General features: G+C 37.0%; 2 protein-coding genes across 2 annotated transcripts in view; both read left to right on the top strand.

Moving 5' to 3' along the window:
• The first annotated feature begins 1314 nt into the window (after positions 1 to 1314).
• On the top strand, positions 1315 to 15266 carry LOC139692115 (intermembrane lipid transfer protein VPS13D-like). Its single transcript, XM_071590151.1, has 10 exons — positions 1315 to 1395; positions 1695 to 1852; positions 2068 to 2258; positions 3035 to 3244; positions 6317 to 6571; positions 7751 to 7966; positions 9680 to 10137; positions 11332 to 11628; positions 12296 to 12667; positions 15122 to 15266. Exons 2-10 carry the CDS (start codon positions 1750 to 1752, stop codon positions 15264 to 15266), a joined length of 2247 nt encoding a protein of 748 aa, XP_071446252.1. The 5' UTR covers positions 1315 to 1395; positions 1695 to 1749.
• The window catches only part of LOC139691843 (intermembrane lipid transfer protein VPS13D-like), a 93740-nt gene continuing 93161 nt past the window's right edge, over positions 15124 to 15702 (top strand). The window contains exon 1 of the mRNA XM_071589748.1: positions 15124 to 15240. The gene's annotated coding sequence lies outside the window, so the exon portion shown is untranslated. The remainder of the gene's footprint in view (positions 15241 to 15702) is intronic.

Here is a 15702-nt window from a genome sequence, read left to right as displayed (position 1 = left end):
AACGCTTTCCATTAAGCCGATGAATTTAAGTCGGTGGACGCGATGTATGTCACATGATATCAGAAATTAAAACTTCCCGCCAGGTTTCACGTCAATTATTAACCACAGATACAGGGTGCTTATTCTTACATCGCGGGTCGAGTTAATTTACAAAGTATTGCACGCGATAAATCCTTTCCCCACATCATAGAGTAAACTTCAATGCAAAAAGATATTAATATTTTAGCTGATATGGAGTGGTGACTCGGGGATGTACTAACGATAAATATATATTAATTTGAAAATTTACGTCATAGAAAAAAAAGATCCAATTAAAGATCGATATGGTTTTATACGGTGCAACGGAGTTCACTAAGTTAATGGGAAGATATTTTCCTATGAATGCTTTTGCCATTAGATAAATCTTTCGTAATCATTTCATCAGCTATTCCTTTTAGCATCTACTTATTTCCCTTCTGTCCTCCCTCCTCCATGCTCTTGGGAGAAATCCAATGTTAAGACGTAGTTCCATGACGTCAAGCAATAGTCACGTAACCTGTCGTCAACCCGTTATTTTCTTTTGTATTGTTTCCCCCGAGCCGGCCGCGGAAAGGTCAAATCCAAGTGGCAGTGACCGTGAAAAGTTGAGCCGTGGTTTAGCTATTTAATGAGTCCTGTGATGCATGTATTCGCACTTTTAGAGCGCGAAGCCCTTTTTCTTCCCTCAAGAGTTAAATCGGTCACATTCTAAAATTAATTTTGTTTCATCACAAGAGCCGGGATTCTCGTAAAATTGTTCCGTGTACAGCGACGCTTTAGAAATAAACGCTCATATCTCTGTTAATCGTTACACAGATGAAATTTAAATTGGCCAGAAAGCGTAAGCACATAAATTGGAAATGTAAAGGGAGGACAATCAGAAAGCAATAAAACTGCATGCAGGAAAATAAATATTTTCGAAAAAGGCATGTAAGTAAGAAAAGTACCATGAAAGTATGTTTGCAGTGAGCATATTGAGGGCAATCGCGTTTTAGGCCGAAAATTTACAAAATTAGAAGGAAACCTATTTTAAATGGATTAATATTGGTTTTTGCAGTGTTTACCACAAACAAGTTAATTATGAAAATTTTCTGGTAAATACTTAGAGTTGTTAAAACTGAAGTAAGATGGTACAACTTTCCTCGAGTCCCTTGAGTGTAAAAGCATAGGTGCCCTCCGTTTTTTCAGTAAAACTTAGCGAATATTATGTTGTCCTCTTTACGATATACGAATATCGTTACTTACATGTTATATTACTGCGCACCTGCGCACCCTGGTTGTGTGTGTTTCGTTTGAGAAATGTGCACCGTAATTCATAACGAGTGCTATGTCAGATGTAAATACGTGCTTCAACAATGATGTCATGCAATAAATAAGGTTTGAAAAAGATGTATCGGTACTGGGTAAACACTTAAGTTGACTATCCCGTGCGGGGAATAAAAATGCGCTGTAATCAACTTCTGTCAGTTTCACTTAACTTGTTTGGCTACATATAATTTTTAGAGCCCATTTTCCCGTTAGAGCGGTTAAGTTTTAAGTTGTAAATTGTTGGATAATTTCATAACTAGTAAAATTTAATCTTAGTTCAAGGCGAGCATTAGCAATAGGTTTTTGTGGGTCACGAGATTATAACGACGTGAAAATCACTACTGAATGTTTGGTTGTTATTGTTTCAGTGTGCCTTTATGAAGTCACAATTTTGAATATGGTTTGGCTGTGAATTTATCTGAAATGTTAGGCCTTGAAGGGCTTGTGGCTTGGGTCCTAAACAATTATCTTGGGAAATACGTGGAAAACCTAAACACCGATCAGCTAAGTATTGCATTGTTACAAGGTATGTGGTCTTCTATCTTTCGTTTTCATATAAAAAATCAATTAGCTTTTAAGGAAATGATATGAGTATCGTTACTTCTTAACTTATTATTTCATACTGTAATATCCGTATTATAATTAGTATGCATGTTTAACCACCGATTACTACTACTCACTGGAAGACACTCAATTGTTGTTTGGCATTAATTAAATCCCTGATTTTTATTTTCTTTCCAGGTGAAGTTGAACTAGAAAATTTGCCATTAAAGAAAGATGCTTTAAGGCAATTGGGATTACCAATTCAAGTAAGAGCAGGCTTTGTAGGCAAAGTAAAATTGCAAATTCCAGTGCGAAAAATCAGAAGTGCCCCTTGGGTAATTCTTATTGAACAACTATACTTGGTGGCTGGACCTGTAAGGCTCTCCGAGGTAATATAATTTTTTTGGTGTTATTATTTTTGTACATTGCTTGAATCCAGTTTTGTTAGAAAACTTCGATCTTAGAATACCGAGTACAAATTGCTTTGATAAAATAATTTACATTTATTTGATTTGATTATTATAAAGTCGGACGAATCCAGCCAAAAATTGTGGAAATATACAACCTTTTAAGATGAATAAAATATAATGAATATGCCCTAATGAGTGCTTGAGAGATTTAACTATTAAATAATGAGGAAAAAACAAAGAAATGTATTCCCTCATTATAACATTTAATTGCACTCCGCAGAGGGAAGAAAGTACTTCAGTTTTTCATTTTATATTTGTTTCAAAGCGAATATCATGAGTAATATCTCTATAACCATTCCCAAATCTAGCATTGACTAGATGCAGAAACTTAAGTGGAACTTTTCAATAGAATGTGTAAGTGTATCACAATAAGAAGACCATATATATAAAGCAACTCGAGTTGATGTCTGATTAGTGAGCAGCATAAATATATGAATGAGTCATTACTTTTGAAATTTGTGGTGTTCTTGGTGAAAATTCCAGCAGTGATAATGCATTGCTGATACAAGTTACAATATATATTTTAAAGGCCGGAGATGTTCCCAATTACTGAGATCTCTAATCTCAACAAGTAGGTTGTTTCAGCTAACCTTGGTGTGAAAATATCAATGTTTTAATTTTGATTTAATTAATTATAAATTTATTACTATTTTGTATTATGAATTTAACTCACATTATTTTACTGTATGAAATAGTATGATGAAGAAGCAGAAGAGCAAGCAGCACAGGAAGACAAGATGGCCCGACTAGATGTGCTTGAGGCCAGATGGAGGGCATCTCAAGAGGCTGGGAGTGGTGCAGCAGCTGCAAACATGTCTGGAACAAGTAGCTACTATTCTAGTAGCTATATGTCATGGCTTAGTTACGGAACCAGTTTGATGACGAACATCATTGAAAATTTGCAGGTTGCTTAAAGTTTCTTATATTTAAATAAATTAACTGTATGGGTGTGTGTGCTCATGGCATGATAAAAAGTTTTTAAAGTAGATGAGGCCAAAATATTATCCTTAAATGACAATTTTCATTATTCTGATCCAATCACAAGACCCATTTCAAATAGCCCTTTTATTTAGAGGTATATATTCAATTCATGAATAATTGTTGCTACTAAGATTACCTGATTTATTGACCCTTTCAAGAACTCCTAGTTTAACCTTCAGTCATGGAGTATTACGAGGGTCATCCGGAAAGTAGTACCCGTTCGTGCCGCATGAAGTGCTGACGACGCGAGTAGCCGCTGGACGAGGTCAGATAGCTTCAGTGGCTTGTCTGCCTTCTCTGAGCCAAGTTGCGTGACGCTAGCATTGCCTGTGTTGTTTCTGTGATTGTTTACAATGTTTAAAAAAATTGAGAACGCCGCCAGTTGTGAAGTGAGGGCAGTGATTAAATTCCTCAATGCAAGAAACGTTCGCCCATGTGATATTCATCGCCAATTAAAGGAGGTGTATGGAGACAATGTAATGGACGAGTCGTCTGTTCGGCGGTGGTGTCGCAACTTCAACATGGGGAGGGGGAACACACACGACGATGAGCGTTCGGGGAGACCGTCTGTCATTACAGACCAACTGGTGAGCTCAGTTGACGAATTCGTGAGGAACGATCGGCGCGTCACAATTGATGACATCTGTGAGCATTTTCCCAATGTTTCTCGAACAATTGTTCATGAAATTGTTAAACACCATCTGCATTATGCAAAAATTTGTGCAAGATGGGTCCCTCGCGTATCTCAATGAGCTGGCGGCGAAGGACTATGCAGCAGGAATACAGAAACTTGTCACACGTTATGACAAATGCCTTAATTTGCTTGGAGATTATGTTGAGAAGTAGTTTAAAGTATCCTCTTTCAAATAAAATTTTTTATGTTTGTTAATATTTACTTTTGTGTCTTTATTTCACGAACGGGTACTACTTTCCGGATGACCCTCGTATTAATTTTTTACTGATGGGTTACCCACCTGAGGACTTTGATATTGGCTTCACAGTAAAAGTTATCCTGTTCCTTGTCAATCATTGTTAAATTTCTTCTCGCAGGCTCTTCATCCATGTTTTCTCTGCTAACTAAATATGATTATTATTATTGGCATTATACAGTTTAAAGTAGGTTTTGAATGGACAAGAACTATATAACAATTCATTTCTTTGCCTCTCCTAACGAATACAACCTGACATCCAACACGACAATATACTCTTCTTTAATTCTGAATACTTCCTTCCTCCCTTCATTCCCTCCTACATGCCTGCCCTTTTCCTATCCCTTCCTTTATTGTCTAAAATTCTCCCCTCTATCACATTCTTCAATATCCAATTGCCAATCACAATGCTCTGCATCCATCTTTCCTGCCCCCCTTAGGATTTTTCTCAACAATCCCCTCTCATCCCTCACCATGCCAAATACTTAGTATACACTCTTTTCCGTCCACTTTATCTTTTCCATCCCTCTAATAGCCCACTTATTACAAGCCTCCAATCTATCATCTTGTTTCAATGACCAAGTTTCCCCTCAATACCAAACCACACCCATATGAAAGTTTACTCTAATTTTTTGTTAACCTCCTTACTCAAAATTCCTGTGATCAATTCCTCCTTCTAGTGAAAGGTTCTTTGCCTAATGCAGTAATTTTTCTAAAATCCGTACTACTTTGACATTTTTGTTCCAGACACCTCCAAGATATGTCAACTGTTTCACCTGCTCCAGACCTATTTTAATATTTTGGCTTTCCTCTTTCTGGAAAACTGCCAAACCTTTATTTTGTTTACATAGACTTTCTTCCCATGCTAATGACACTGATTTTCTAATATTCTCAGCAATGCTTGTAACCCATTCACTGACTAAAGTTTAATCATTCACAAAGCTATGTTTCTAAATTTCCCCACTGACTTACATTCCTATCTCTAGTTCTTTCCATGCCTCTTCAGCCATTTCCTCCGCATGTATGTTGAAAAGCACAGGTGATTATGGACACCCCTGTCTTAAACCTCTTCCTTGCACTGCCCCTCCCAGCTCTTCAACCACCACTCACATATGAGAAGTCTCATGTATAGGTTGCTGATAAGTTCCTTGTTCATCCTATCTATTCTTATATTATGCAATACATTCATTGTTTTATTCAATTCACTCTATAAAATGCCTTCTCTCTCTTTCACGCTATTGATATTTTGTATGAATTTTCCATTCTGACTTCCTGAGAGTACTTTTACCTTCTTGTATATTGCACCAAATAAATCTAATATTAGGTAATATACATCTATACCAGTGTTGTACACAACCTTTGTATTACCAAAGGTGGTGCTATTGCCTACAAATTAGGAGGCATCTAAAGAAATGTGAGTATTCAATAAATCATCTTTTTGAAATTTGTCGTCTCCAGTGTAACTCTATGGAATTTACATAGCATATTGAAATGAAATTATTGACTTTGTAATTCCACACATTTATTAAGAAAATGGCCCAAGTTTTGGTGTTGAACATCATCATAAGGTGGTCCTCACAGAAGTGAATTTGTACATATATCTTCTTAGTGGGGGAGGGGGGGTTGGTCAGAGAGGAAGAGGAAGTTCATTTACATTCGCATCTACATTCCAACCTTTTTACCCATTCCACCTTCCCTTATTCCCAGCCACATGTGCTGTTGTCTGGGCCGCAGTCGTGTAACTATTTGAATACACTGTGTAAGCTATATTTTGTGTTATGAATTGATTTCAGTAATCTAATACAATTATTTCTGAGGGTGTTTTCAGTCAAATCAACCAACTTACGTGATTCATTGGCTTGATTACATCTGGCCCTTGTTTTCTGTTAAAAGGCAATGTTAATTAGTTATTAGATATCCAAGGGTTGAACTACCGGAGGAAAGGGAGGGAACCATACTCATGCCCAATATCCCACCCGGCTAACCCAGCTGGCAAATTGTTTCAATGGCAATATTTATCTTTTGATTATGAATCCATTTAATAGTGGTTCTTTCTCTTCCTGGCAGCTTAAAATCCATGACGTCCACCTCCGCTATGAGGATGAGGTGACACTTTCCCCTGGGGATCCCCCATTTGCAGTTGGTGTTACTGTGGCATCACTCACTGCCCAGAGCTGTGATTCTGATGGGAATCCCCACTACACGGCTTCGTGGGAGGCCTCATCAGGGGCTACCTTCAAGCTGGTTGAGTTGCAGGCCTTGGCACTTTATTGGGATACACATGCTTCGCTTCTTGGGGACCTTGCTTTAGGGGAATTGGCGGTAAGGGAACCTATTTCATTGAATGTCTCCTTTCACATATTGAGATAACTATTGTTATTTTCAAATATTTTTGGGGACGGGCCTTCATGCATGCACATTGATTGGTTGGGTCTGCTGCTTGGAGGTGGGAGTAGGCTCCTAAGAGTCACAGCTTGAAGGCAAAATTGTTACATGTTCTCTATTTTATGTGGTGGTGGAGACTACCATTTGATTATATACTTGGTAACATTCTACAGAAAGTTTACTTGGAAGTTTGTGAGCTTGTGGCTTATATGAAGAGTTTTCTGTGGTTGCCAGACTGATGCCATGGTCATGGAACAATAGAGATGGTTGGCACTATGTTAATGGTAATAATATAGTGATTAACAGGAGACATAATTGACTCCAGGCAGAATTTTGCCGATTCATTCCCATGTAGGCTTTTGAAAATTATATTCATAAAATTTCTCTTTTAAATAGTGATTATGAAAAATATTATTATCATGTTCCTTTTAATAATTAAGCTAATTTGACGCCAAACAGCATACAACTGTGCTGTCTGTCAAAAATATGTCTTCACAAATCGTTCAAAGATCCTTGACAAGCATTCAATGTAATATTCTCATGATATAGGGATAAGATGAATAATATTTACTATTTTTTTGCATAAAATTTTCTCTTAAAAATAGTGTGCATGTTATGCATGATAATATAAATCTTGCCTTCTGTTATCTTTACTCATTATGGCAGCAGAAGGTTTGTAAATATTGCCTGTATATTCACAAAGTGAATACAATGGTGGTCTAAGAGTAGCTGAATTCTTGAGAAGCTAGATCCCACTTCCTGCTCATCACAGTTGGTCCCTGAAAAGTTTTGTACAATGTCTTCTCTTCCCCTAATAATTTGGGTCAGCCCTCTGTTGCAAAGACTTTTGGTGTTTGGAAATGATGACAGGATAATATTTCAGAAGAATGACAGAATGAGGAAGTTAGTCTAGGTACTTCCTCAATTTCATTTTCTCTTCATCTACTTCTGGTTGTAGAAATATTGAACTTACGAGGCAAATGATTTCTTTAATAATAAGTTTTTATGTCAAATATTTTGATGGGTATAAAATATTTCAATTATTATGTCTCTCCATTTAATCTACATTGAAAATACGCCTTTTAATGTTGAAACATGATCTCTCTTGTTTACCAGGTTGCAATGCACAAAGTTCCAACCAATGAGAAGGCTGGTGAAAGTGAGAGTAGAAAACCAGCAGGTTCTCCCTCTTCACATGATTATGTTTTATCTCCTGTATCAGGAAGAGCACTTGTTCGAAGGGATCGATCGGAAAGGCCATTGAGGTCACGTACCCAGCCTAGATATGTTTGTGATTTACAACTGGGAGAAGTCCCGCTTTCTTTGACTGATGTAAGTGTGAATGTTTTCTTTATGCTGAATTGACAGTATCATCCATTAAAATGTGTCCTTTATTGTAAATTTTAATCCTTTTTTTACTGATTAAAAAATATTGAAGCATGGAGAAATTTCTACAGGGTCGCACCCAAAAGTGGTAGGACTGATTTTTTTACAAGAATTTTATTGACGATGTACTTACATCGACTTAATAATCTTCAAAGTATGCTCCTTGAGCTGCTACACACTTAGTATAACGTTGCTCCCATTCCCCGTACGCCCACTGGAAATTTTCTTTGGGGATGCCGTTGATGACCCTCGTCGAAGCCTCTTAAACGGCCCTTATCAAGTCAAAACGTCGTCCCTTGAGCTGTCTTTTCATCAGGGGGAAGGAGAAGAAGTCCGGTGGTGCCAGATCGGGAGAATAGGGTGGGTGCGGCAACGTGGCAACGCCGTATTTGGCCAGGAGCTGTCTGACGACGAGCGTGCCATGGCACAGAATTTTCGGCACCATCTTGACGCACACCTTGCGCATAGCCAAATCCTGTGAAATAATGCATTGGACGTTGGATGCAGACAGACCCAACTGGTCTGCAATTTCTTCACTGGTTAAGCGTCGGTCTGTGTTCAGCAGTGTCCTCACTCTGTCCACATTCGTGTCGGTTCTTGCCGTCGACGGCCGTCCGAAGCGATGGTCGTCTTCAACGAGCTCCCTACCCTCTTTAAACAACTTGTGCCACTCAAATACTTTGGAACGGCTTAAGGCAGTGTCCCCATAAGCCTGCTTGATCATATCGAGGGTCTCGGTTGCCGTCTTCCCGAGTTTCGCACAAAACTTCACAGAATAACGTTGCTCTAAATTCAAGTTCATTTTGTTTTTCGACGTGGACAAAAACTTGCTTCACTAAAAACGGTGTCCTCACTCAACGACAGCCTGCAGGCGACTGAGGTTGGTGTCGGTGTGATGCTAAGAGCCCCCTCCACCTTACCCTGCCAGGCAGACCCCCCTCCACTGCTCCGTTCGTGCCAGAGAAAATCAGTCCTACCACTTTTGGGTGCGACCCTGTACTTCCATAGCAAAGGAAATCAACCATTTCTCTTGAGATCTTTTGTAACAGAGTTACTCAGTGTTAAAGTAAGGTCTCAATAGTGCACAATATTCACTCCCAAATACAAACCCTATGAATAATGCAGTCTTTAATAAGTAAACAAAGATGGTGTGATCACAAGTTTACAGGCTTACCACCGAGACAGTTCAAATCCTGGAGACAAAAAATATTTTTCAGTGGTATCACAATCCCTACTTGAGGTGCTTTGTGGAGAGCACTTTGAGTGAGTATGATGCCCGTCAGATGGGACATTAAACTGCTGACCCCTTGATGCCTTTCATTTAGAGTAGGCTAATACTGATGCTGGGTTTCTCTCCACCCTTCCTCTTTTCTCATCCATTTCTAATGGCTCAAATGACCTCAGCTGTCGGTCTCCTCCCCTAAAGCTACTCCCACTACCTTCATTAAATTAAGAGCCATGTACTTAAAGACACTCTCATGATAGAACATCTAATCGATAGAACTGGATTTCTGCAAAACTAAGCTCATGCTTTCTATGCCTCTTTTTGGAGTGGAAGTCTGCAATCTTCTTGTTCTAAGACTATGGCCAAAGGTAGCTGGTTGTTGCACTACCATATGTTAATATTTCCTTGTGTTGTTGACCATTTCTTTCATTTAGTCCCAGTATGGGCAGATGGTTAGCTGCCTTCATGGACTGCAGTCCATTGACAAAAGTCGCCATTATCGCAAATGGCGTCCTCTGGTGGGAATATTGGATGGTGGTGCTCGTGAATGGTGGTCCTACATAGCACGATGCCACTCGCAAGAAGCCAGGCGTCGCAGAGGCTCCTGTCCAAACTGGCCATCCCTTTTGGGCCGAGCAAAGGACTTGGTGGCTTATGTGGATGCATATGAAGCTCACCTTCGCTCGCCCTCATCTCTCCCTCTGCCAGCAAAGTTGTTGAGGGACCGTGTAGAAGTGGAACTTGGATTGGAAGAATTGCGTGTGCTGAGGGAGATTGCAATGAGTCGCATGGCACAAGACATGAGCAGCAACGTGAGCACAGTGGATGGCAGCAGCCAAGGCTCAAATGATTCGCCTGTACCAGGTGCAGCACAAGTGAAGGGAAAACACCAGTAAGGATAGTAATTAGGATTTAATTGAGATTGGTTTATGTAATAATAATATTTGATAATGCCATCTCACTTTATATAATTTGGTATTTAAATTTGTATGGAATTCACGGAGAATACCTGCGAAACCTGTTCTCGGTCAGTTTTAGAAAGATTTTGATGAATTAATTCATTGATTTTGTTTGTTAAAAAACACTTTCATGAGTAAGGAAAGATAAGCTATGCAAGGTTGCTGGCATTGCCCATCCCATGTGCAACATTCCTTGCTAACAGTTACAGCCCTCCATTGATCAGTTTTGGCACATTTTTGACTACATGCCACCAAAACTAAAGTGTAGTGTGTAGTATTTCAGCTTTCACTGTGCTAAATAATATCGTATTCTTTCTGAAGGAGCCACCTTTATAGCCAGTGTACCCCAATGTTGCTATGTACGATATGTAGTTTACTTATGTACAAAACAATGGTAAATTTTGAGGTATGACTCAATAATTCTAAGAATATTGTCATATGTTGTGAGTGTCTTTATATGAGTATTTTCATGTATTAAACTGGAAGGTTTTGATAGTTTTCATTATTTTTGCAAACAAAGTTAGTTCTGGACATTAGTAACAATTGTGAACATCACTATCAATGCCAAAGTGATGTAAAGTTTGAGAGATAACATCTCAAAAGTGGCTCGTAAAATTTCCAGTAAAAGCATACTAGTGCAGATAATTTTGTTCCCTGTTGATCAAATGTGAATTGATTTTTTAAAGAATTGTTTAACATTGTGAATAGGTTTAAGAATGAAAAATGGTCCCCTTTTCGATTCTGCTGAGGTTGGTCTATGGTAACAAAACAAAATCCTCATTTGAAGGAAAATTTAATTAAAATGTGAATTTAGTCTTTTCACTGTTTGCAGAATACAAAATTTTCACTTTATTTAATGTATGGACTATTATTAAATTCATAAGACCACATTTTTTGGATATTTATCATATTGTGACAAATTTTTTGTTAATTCAATCTCCATCATATTGTTTAGCCAAAGAGACCCTTATTAAAGTCTGTGCCGAGAGATAATGAATATAAATTTTGATATGCCTGGTTATATTTTTCAAATTTCTGTTGTGATGAGTGTTATTGTTTGCCAATAATATTTTTTGTAGAGGTTTCGTTGGATGCCTTGCCAATACAAATTTGTTTTCTTTGAATAGGGTTCACCGAGGTCTTCTTCTGCACTGGATGCCTTTGTGGTGGAGGTGGCAAAATAGTGATCATCAGACCTTGACTTCATTAACTGATGAAGGTGGAGGACAGAATGATTCAGAAGAGATGAATAGTTTAGAGGATGAAATTTTGGATGTACTCTCTGACACAATTGAAAATGATACATTGCTTCGGCGTGACACTGTTTTTGGGCAGTTAAACTTTACTCTTAATCAAGGAACCTTTAAGTTATTTTCTAAGACCAAGCCCATTTCTAAGAAAAGCTCAACAACAACTTTTGACAGGTTTGTATAAGTGAAAATTGAAAACCTATCATTTTATTCTGTGGGTAATGTGAACCTTTGTTAGTTCAAATTCCTATGAAGATAGATGCTCTTATAGTCACATAAATTATTTTCTCATTTTGACTTCATGGTGGATTTGCTGTCTGTCCACGAAGTATGTACCATAAAAATCCAATTAATTTAAAATTTAGTATTGATTTATATTTTATAATTCATTTTAAAGAGAGTTTATTCAGTAGTTTCATAACAATAATGGAAATTAATGCGGCAGTGCAAAAAAAATGATTCCAGTGTCTATATCAAGAAGAAATAATGTCGTGTCTTTTTTATAAATTAAAAAGAAATTAATTGTGTTAAACTTCCACGTAAGATTATAAATTGCAGGCCTATCATATAGTGATATAATATAGCTCATTGTTGTTTAAATATCCAGATAAATCAAGTGATTATGTGTGCTATGATATGAATATATTGAACATTCTCTTCATTTTCTCTGCTGATCTGTTGGCCTAACTTTGGGTCTCTCTGGGAAACTCATGTAACTTATTGATTCATGTGTAACTGTGGTAAAGTGCTTTGATATGTTCAATTATACACAATGTAAGCACAATTCATAGTGCATTTTTTCACTTCCTGCTATGCATTTTTCTTCTCTTCTTTCTATCAGGACTCTTCTGATGGAGTTGGAGTTTGCCAGTGTTAAGTTGGGACTGGAATGGCGTCCCCGTTCTTCCTCTCATAGGTTTTATATTGGACTGGGTGCCATGTACCTCAGGGATGCCATGACACCTGACTCTGCATTTTCTACTCTTGTTTCACCTCACATAAGCAGCTCCTTGCAATCAAATGCTGCTCCCCAGTTTCTATCAGGCACTACACGTATGCAGCACCTGGGTAGAAGTTTTGCTGAGAGATTGGGTAATTTGTTGGGACAAACCATTGCTCCTTCCCAAACACAGGCGGCATCTCGGCCAGTGGAGGACAGCCTTTTTCAGCTTGTTTTTGAGAAAAAACCATTTGGAAGCAAGGCTGATTACAGGCAAGTAAAATTTTACATTTTGATCATTATGTTATCATGAACCCCAAGTTAGACTATTATACTTAATGTTAAATACTTCTAAACATAGTCTATAAAACAATAAAACAGTAAAAAAAATAACGTGGAAAAAGAAAAAAAACAGGAGCAGTAGCAGCGTACGTAAGAATAACATTATTTTCAATAGAGAGAGAGATGAATTCATCCATGGTATTGAATTGATGTTCGTATAGGAACTGATAAAGTTTGGATTTAAATGACAACAAATATTTCTATTTTGCTTAGTTTTCTAGGGAATGTTTTCAGGAATTTGACACTGGCATAACAAGGGTTCTTAGCAAACATGGCTGAATTATGAGCAATTACACTCAAGTCATTACACCCTCTTGTGCTGTGCCTATGTATGTGTATCAGCATTGGTCATCAAATTGAACATGGCTTTGTTTTGCTGTACAATAATAATAGCATGGAAAATAAAGGTAGAGGGAATAGTTAAAATTAAAAATTATTTAAAGTAAGGTCTAGAACTGCATGCTCTTGGAACTTTACCTAGGATTCTCACTGCCCATTTTTGCGGTTTAAAGAGGTGCATGGAATAATATGAGTGCCCCCACATGGCAATACCATATTTCAATCAACTATGAATGAATGCATGATAAACTGAGAGAGTTGTGCCATTATCAACAAGAGTCACAATTTTTCTCGGGAGATGGCAACTTTAGAGCTAATTCTTTCAATATAAGTTTCCCTGGATATTCTCTCATGAATATGCATTCCCAGGAATTTTCTCATGGTAGAATACGTAAGAGAGGATTCATTTATACTTAAAGGTGGGGAGGCTATAATTTTTCTTTGATGGGGATGAAATTGGAATAAATTTAGTTTTCTCATTGTTCATGAATTCCAAATCATTTTCCTACCATTTATTCACACAGTCAGTGTTACTTAGAACTATTGCATGGTTTAGGTTCTTGAAGAAGGTTATATGGGTTGTATCATCTGCATATATATACAATGACCCATTAATAGAATAATTTGGGAGGTTTGTTTATATATAGATGGAAAAGTCGGGGACCCAGAATGCATCCTAGAATATATATTTAGGAACAACTGTCTGAATCATCAAGGGAATGGAGATTGCAAAGGATTTTGGTTCAGCTGAGTATAATTGATCTCTTTGTAATCTTCCTGTCAGAAAAGATTTCATCGGCTGATTGGCTATCCCAGAGATTCCATTTTCTTCAAGTTTCCTCAATAGTACTTTAATGATCAACTGGGTCATAAACCTTTTTAAAGTCATAGAAAACATCAATTACATAATTCCTTTTATTAAGTTCAAGTAGGATGTAATGAATGAATTTATGTATTGCAGTTTAATTGGTTTATTTTTCATGAAGCAAAATTAAGAATCAGAAAGAATATTGAGTTTACTTTAGAGGTATAACAATCTTTTGTAAATTACTTGGTCCAGAATCTTGGAGAAAACGGATTGTATGGAAATAGGTCTATATTTATTCATGTTTTGTGGGTCACCACCTTTGAATCCTGGGGATACTTAAGCTACTTTTAATCTATTTGACGAGATGCCTGAAGATAGAGATTCATTGAGTAAATGTGTAATTACATGGATCATTGAAGAATTGTCATTGCCTTTTTGTAGTAAGCATGATATATCATCATATCGAGCTGAGTGGTTCTTGCTTGTTTTTAAATTTTACTGTCAATATCTCTGTCATCTGCAGAATGAAGAAAGATAGTTTAATCATTAAGTGGTATACCCTGCGATAGTTCATTAGGCTTTAGTTGGTGACTTTTACTTTTTAGCTGTCTGATAATGGAATTGAGAAAATATTTAGTAGATTAGCAATATCATATTGGTTAACAACAAGAGCATTACTATGAGATACAGCATCTATTCTCAACAATTGAAATTTTGCAGACTGTGTAGTATAATTAATGAGGTTCCAAGCAGATTTACTACAGTTTTTAGAGGAATTAATGATGTAAATGTTATAGTTCCTTTTAGTCTGCATCACCAAATTATTGTTCCTATTTGATGGACTTATAATAAGATATTAGTGGGATGGAGTCATTTGATTTCAAATTATTGAAGACTTGTTTTAGATTAGCAGAAGAAGCCTATATTTATTGTGTTAGCAATAGTCTGGGGGACTGGAGTTTTTACAGGCATCAGAAGGCTGCATTCTTTGAAGAAATGCAAGAAAATCTCATGGAAGTTGTTGAATTTAGTGTCAAAATGCAATGCATATGTTATGCAGGACTATAAATATTTATTGAATGATTTGGTGGTTTGTGATGATAAACTATAGAAGATGACATAGATGTATGAGCTTTGCTAGAATGTATTTTTTTAAGATGCATTGTATCATGTTATTAATTTGAGCTTTTTAATGTGAAATCCCAAGCATTGTTTAACTCTCAATTTTCTTTCAACAGGCTCCATGTACAGTCTCAGTCCCTTGATGTTGTTTATAATGCGAGTGCATTCCGTTGTATTATTGAGTTTTTTACTCGACCATATGAGGATGAAGATTTGGGTAGCACATTGCTGGAAGGTAAACATTTTGTTGGCCTTAATTAGTATTTAAAGTTTTTAATTAGTGAACTTAATGGGATCAGGATGTTTTTGGGTACTAATAAATACCAAACTTTTTTGTTATGATCTTCATTGTTCATACATATGGACAATTTGCGAAGACCAGTACTTAATTGGTATGAAGGCATTCAAAAGTCTAGTTTGGCTGAAGTGGATTTTGAGAAGAATAAATTTGTGTTGCCTTGCAATCATTTTATGGTATAATTTTTGGATCCATCAAACATAATTTCATAAATTGTCTTCGTAATTCCCATTACATGAAGGTGTTGCTACTTAAAACTGTCCTGGCATTCCTCTTCTCTCAGCTGCCTTTTATGGCACTGATAATTGTCTTAGAATATAATGAATTTTATTAAGTTTTCAATGCTCCTCAGTCTCTACAAAAGCTTCTTTCTCTTTTCATTGAATCATCTTGCATATA

Source organism: Hetaerina americana, unplaced genomic scaffold, assembly GCF_022747635.1.
Source record: "Hetaerina americana unplaced genomic scaffold, ioHetAmer1.1.p SCAF_4, whole genome shotgun sequence".
Taxonomy (NCBI): domain Eukaryota; kingdom Metazoa; phylum Arthropoda; class Insecta; order Odonata; family Calopterygidae; genus Hetaerina; species Hetaerina americana.
This window is presented reverse-complemented; position numbering and strand designations above follow the sequence as displayed.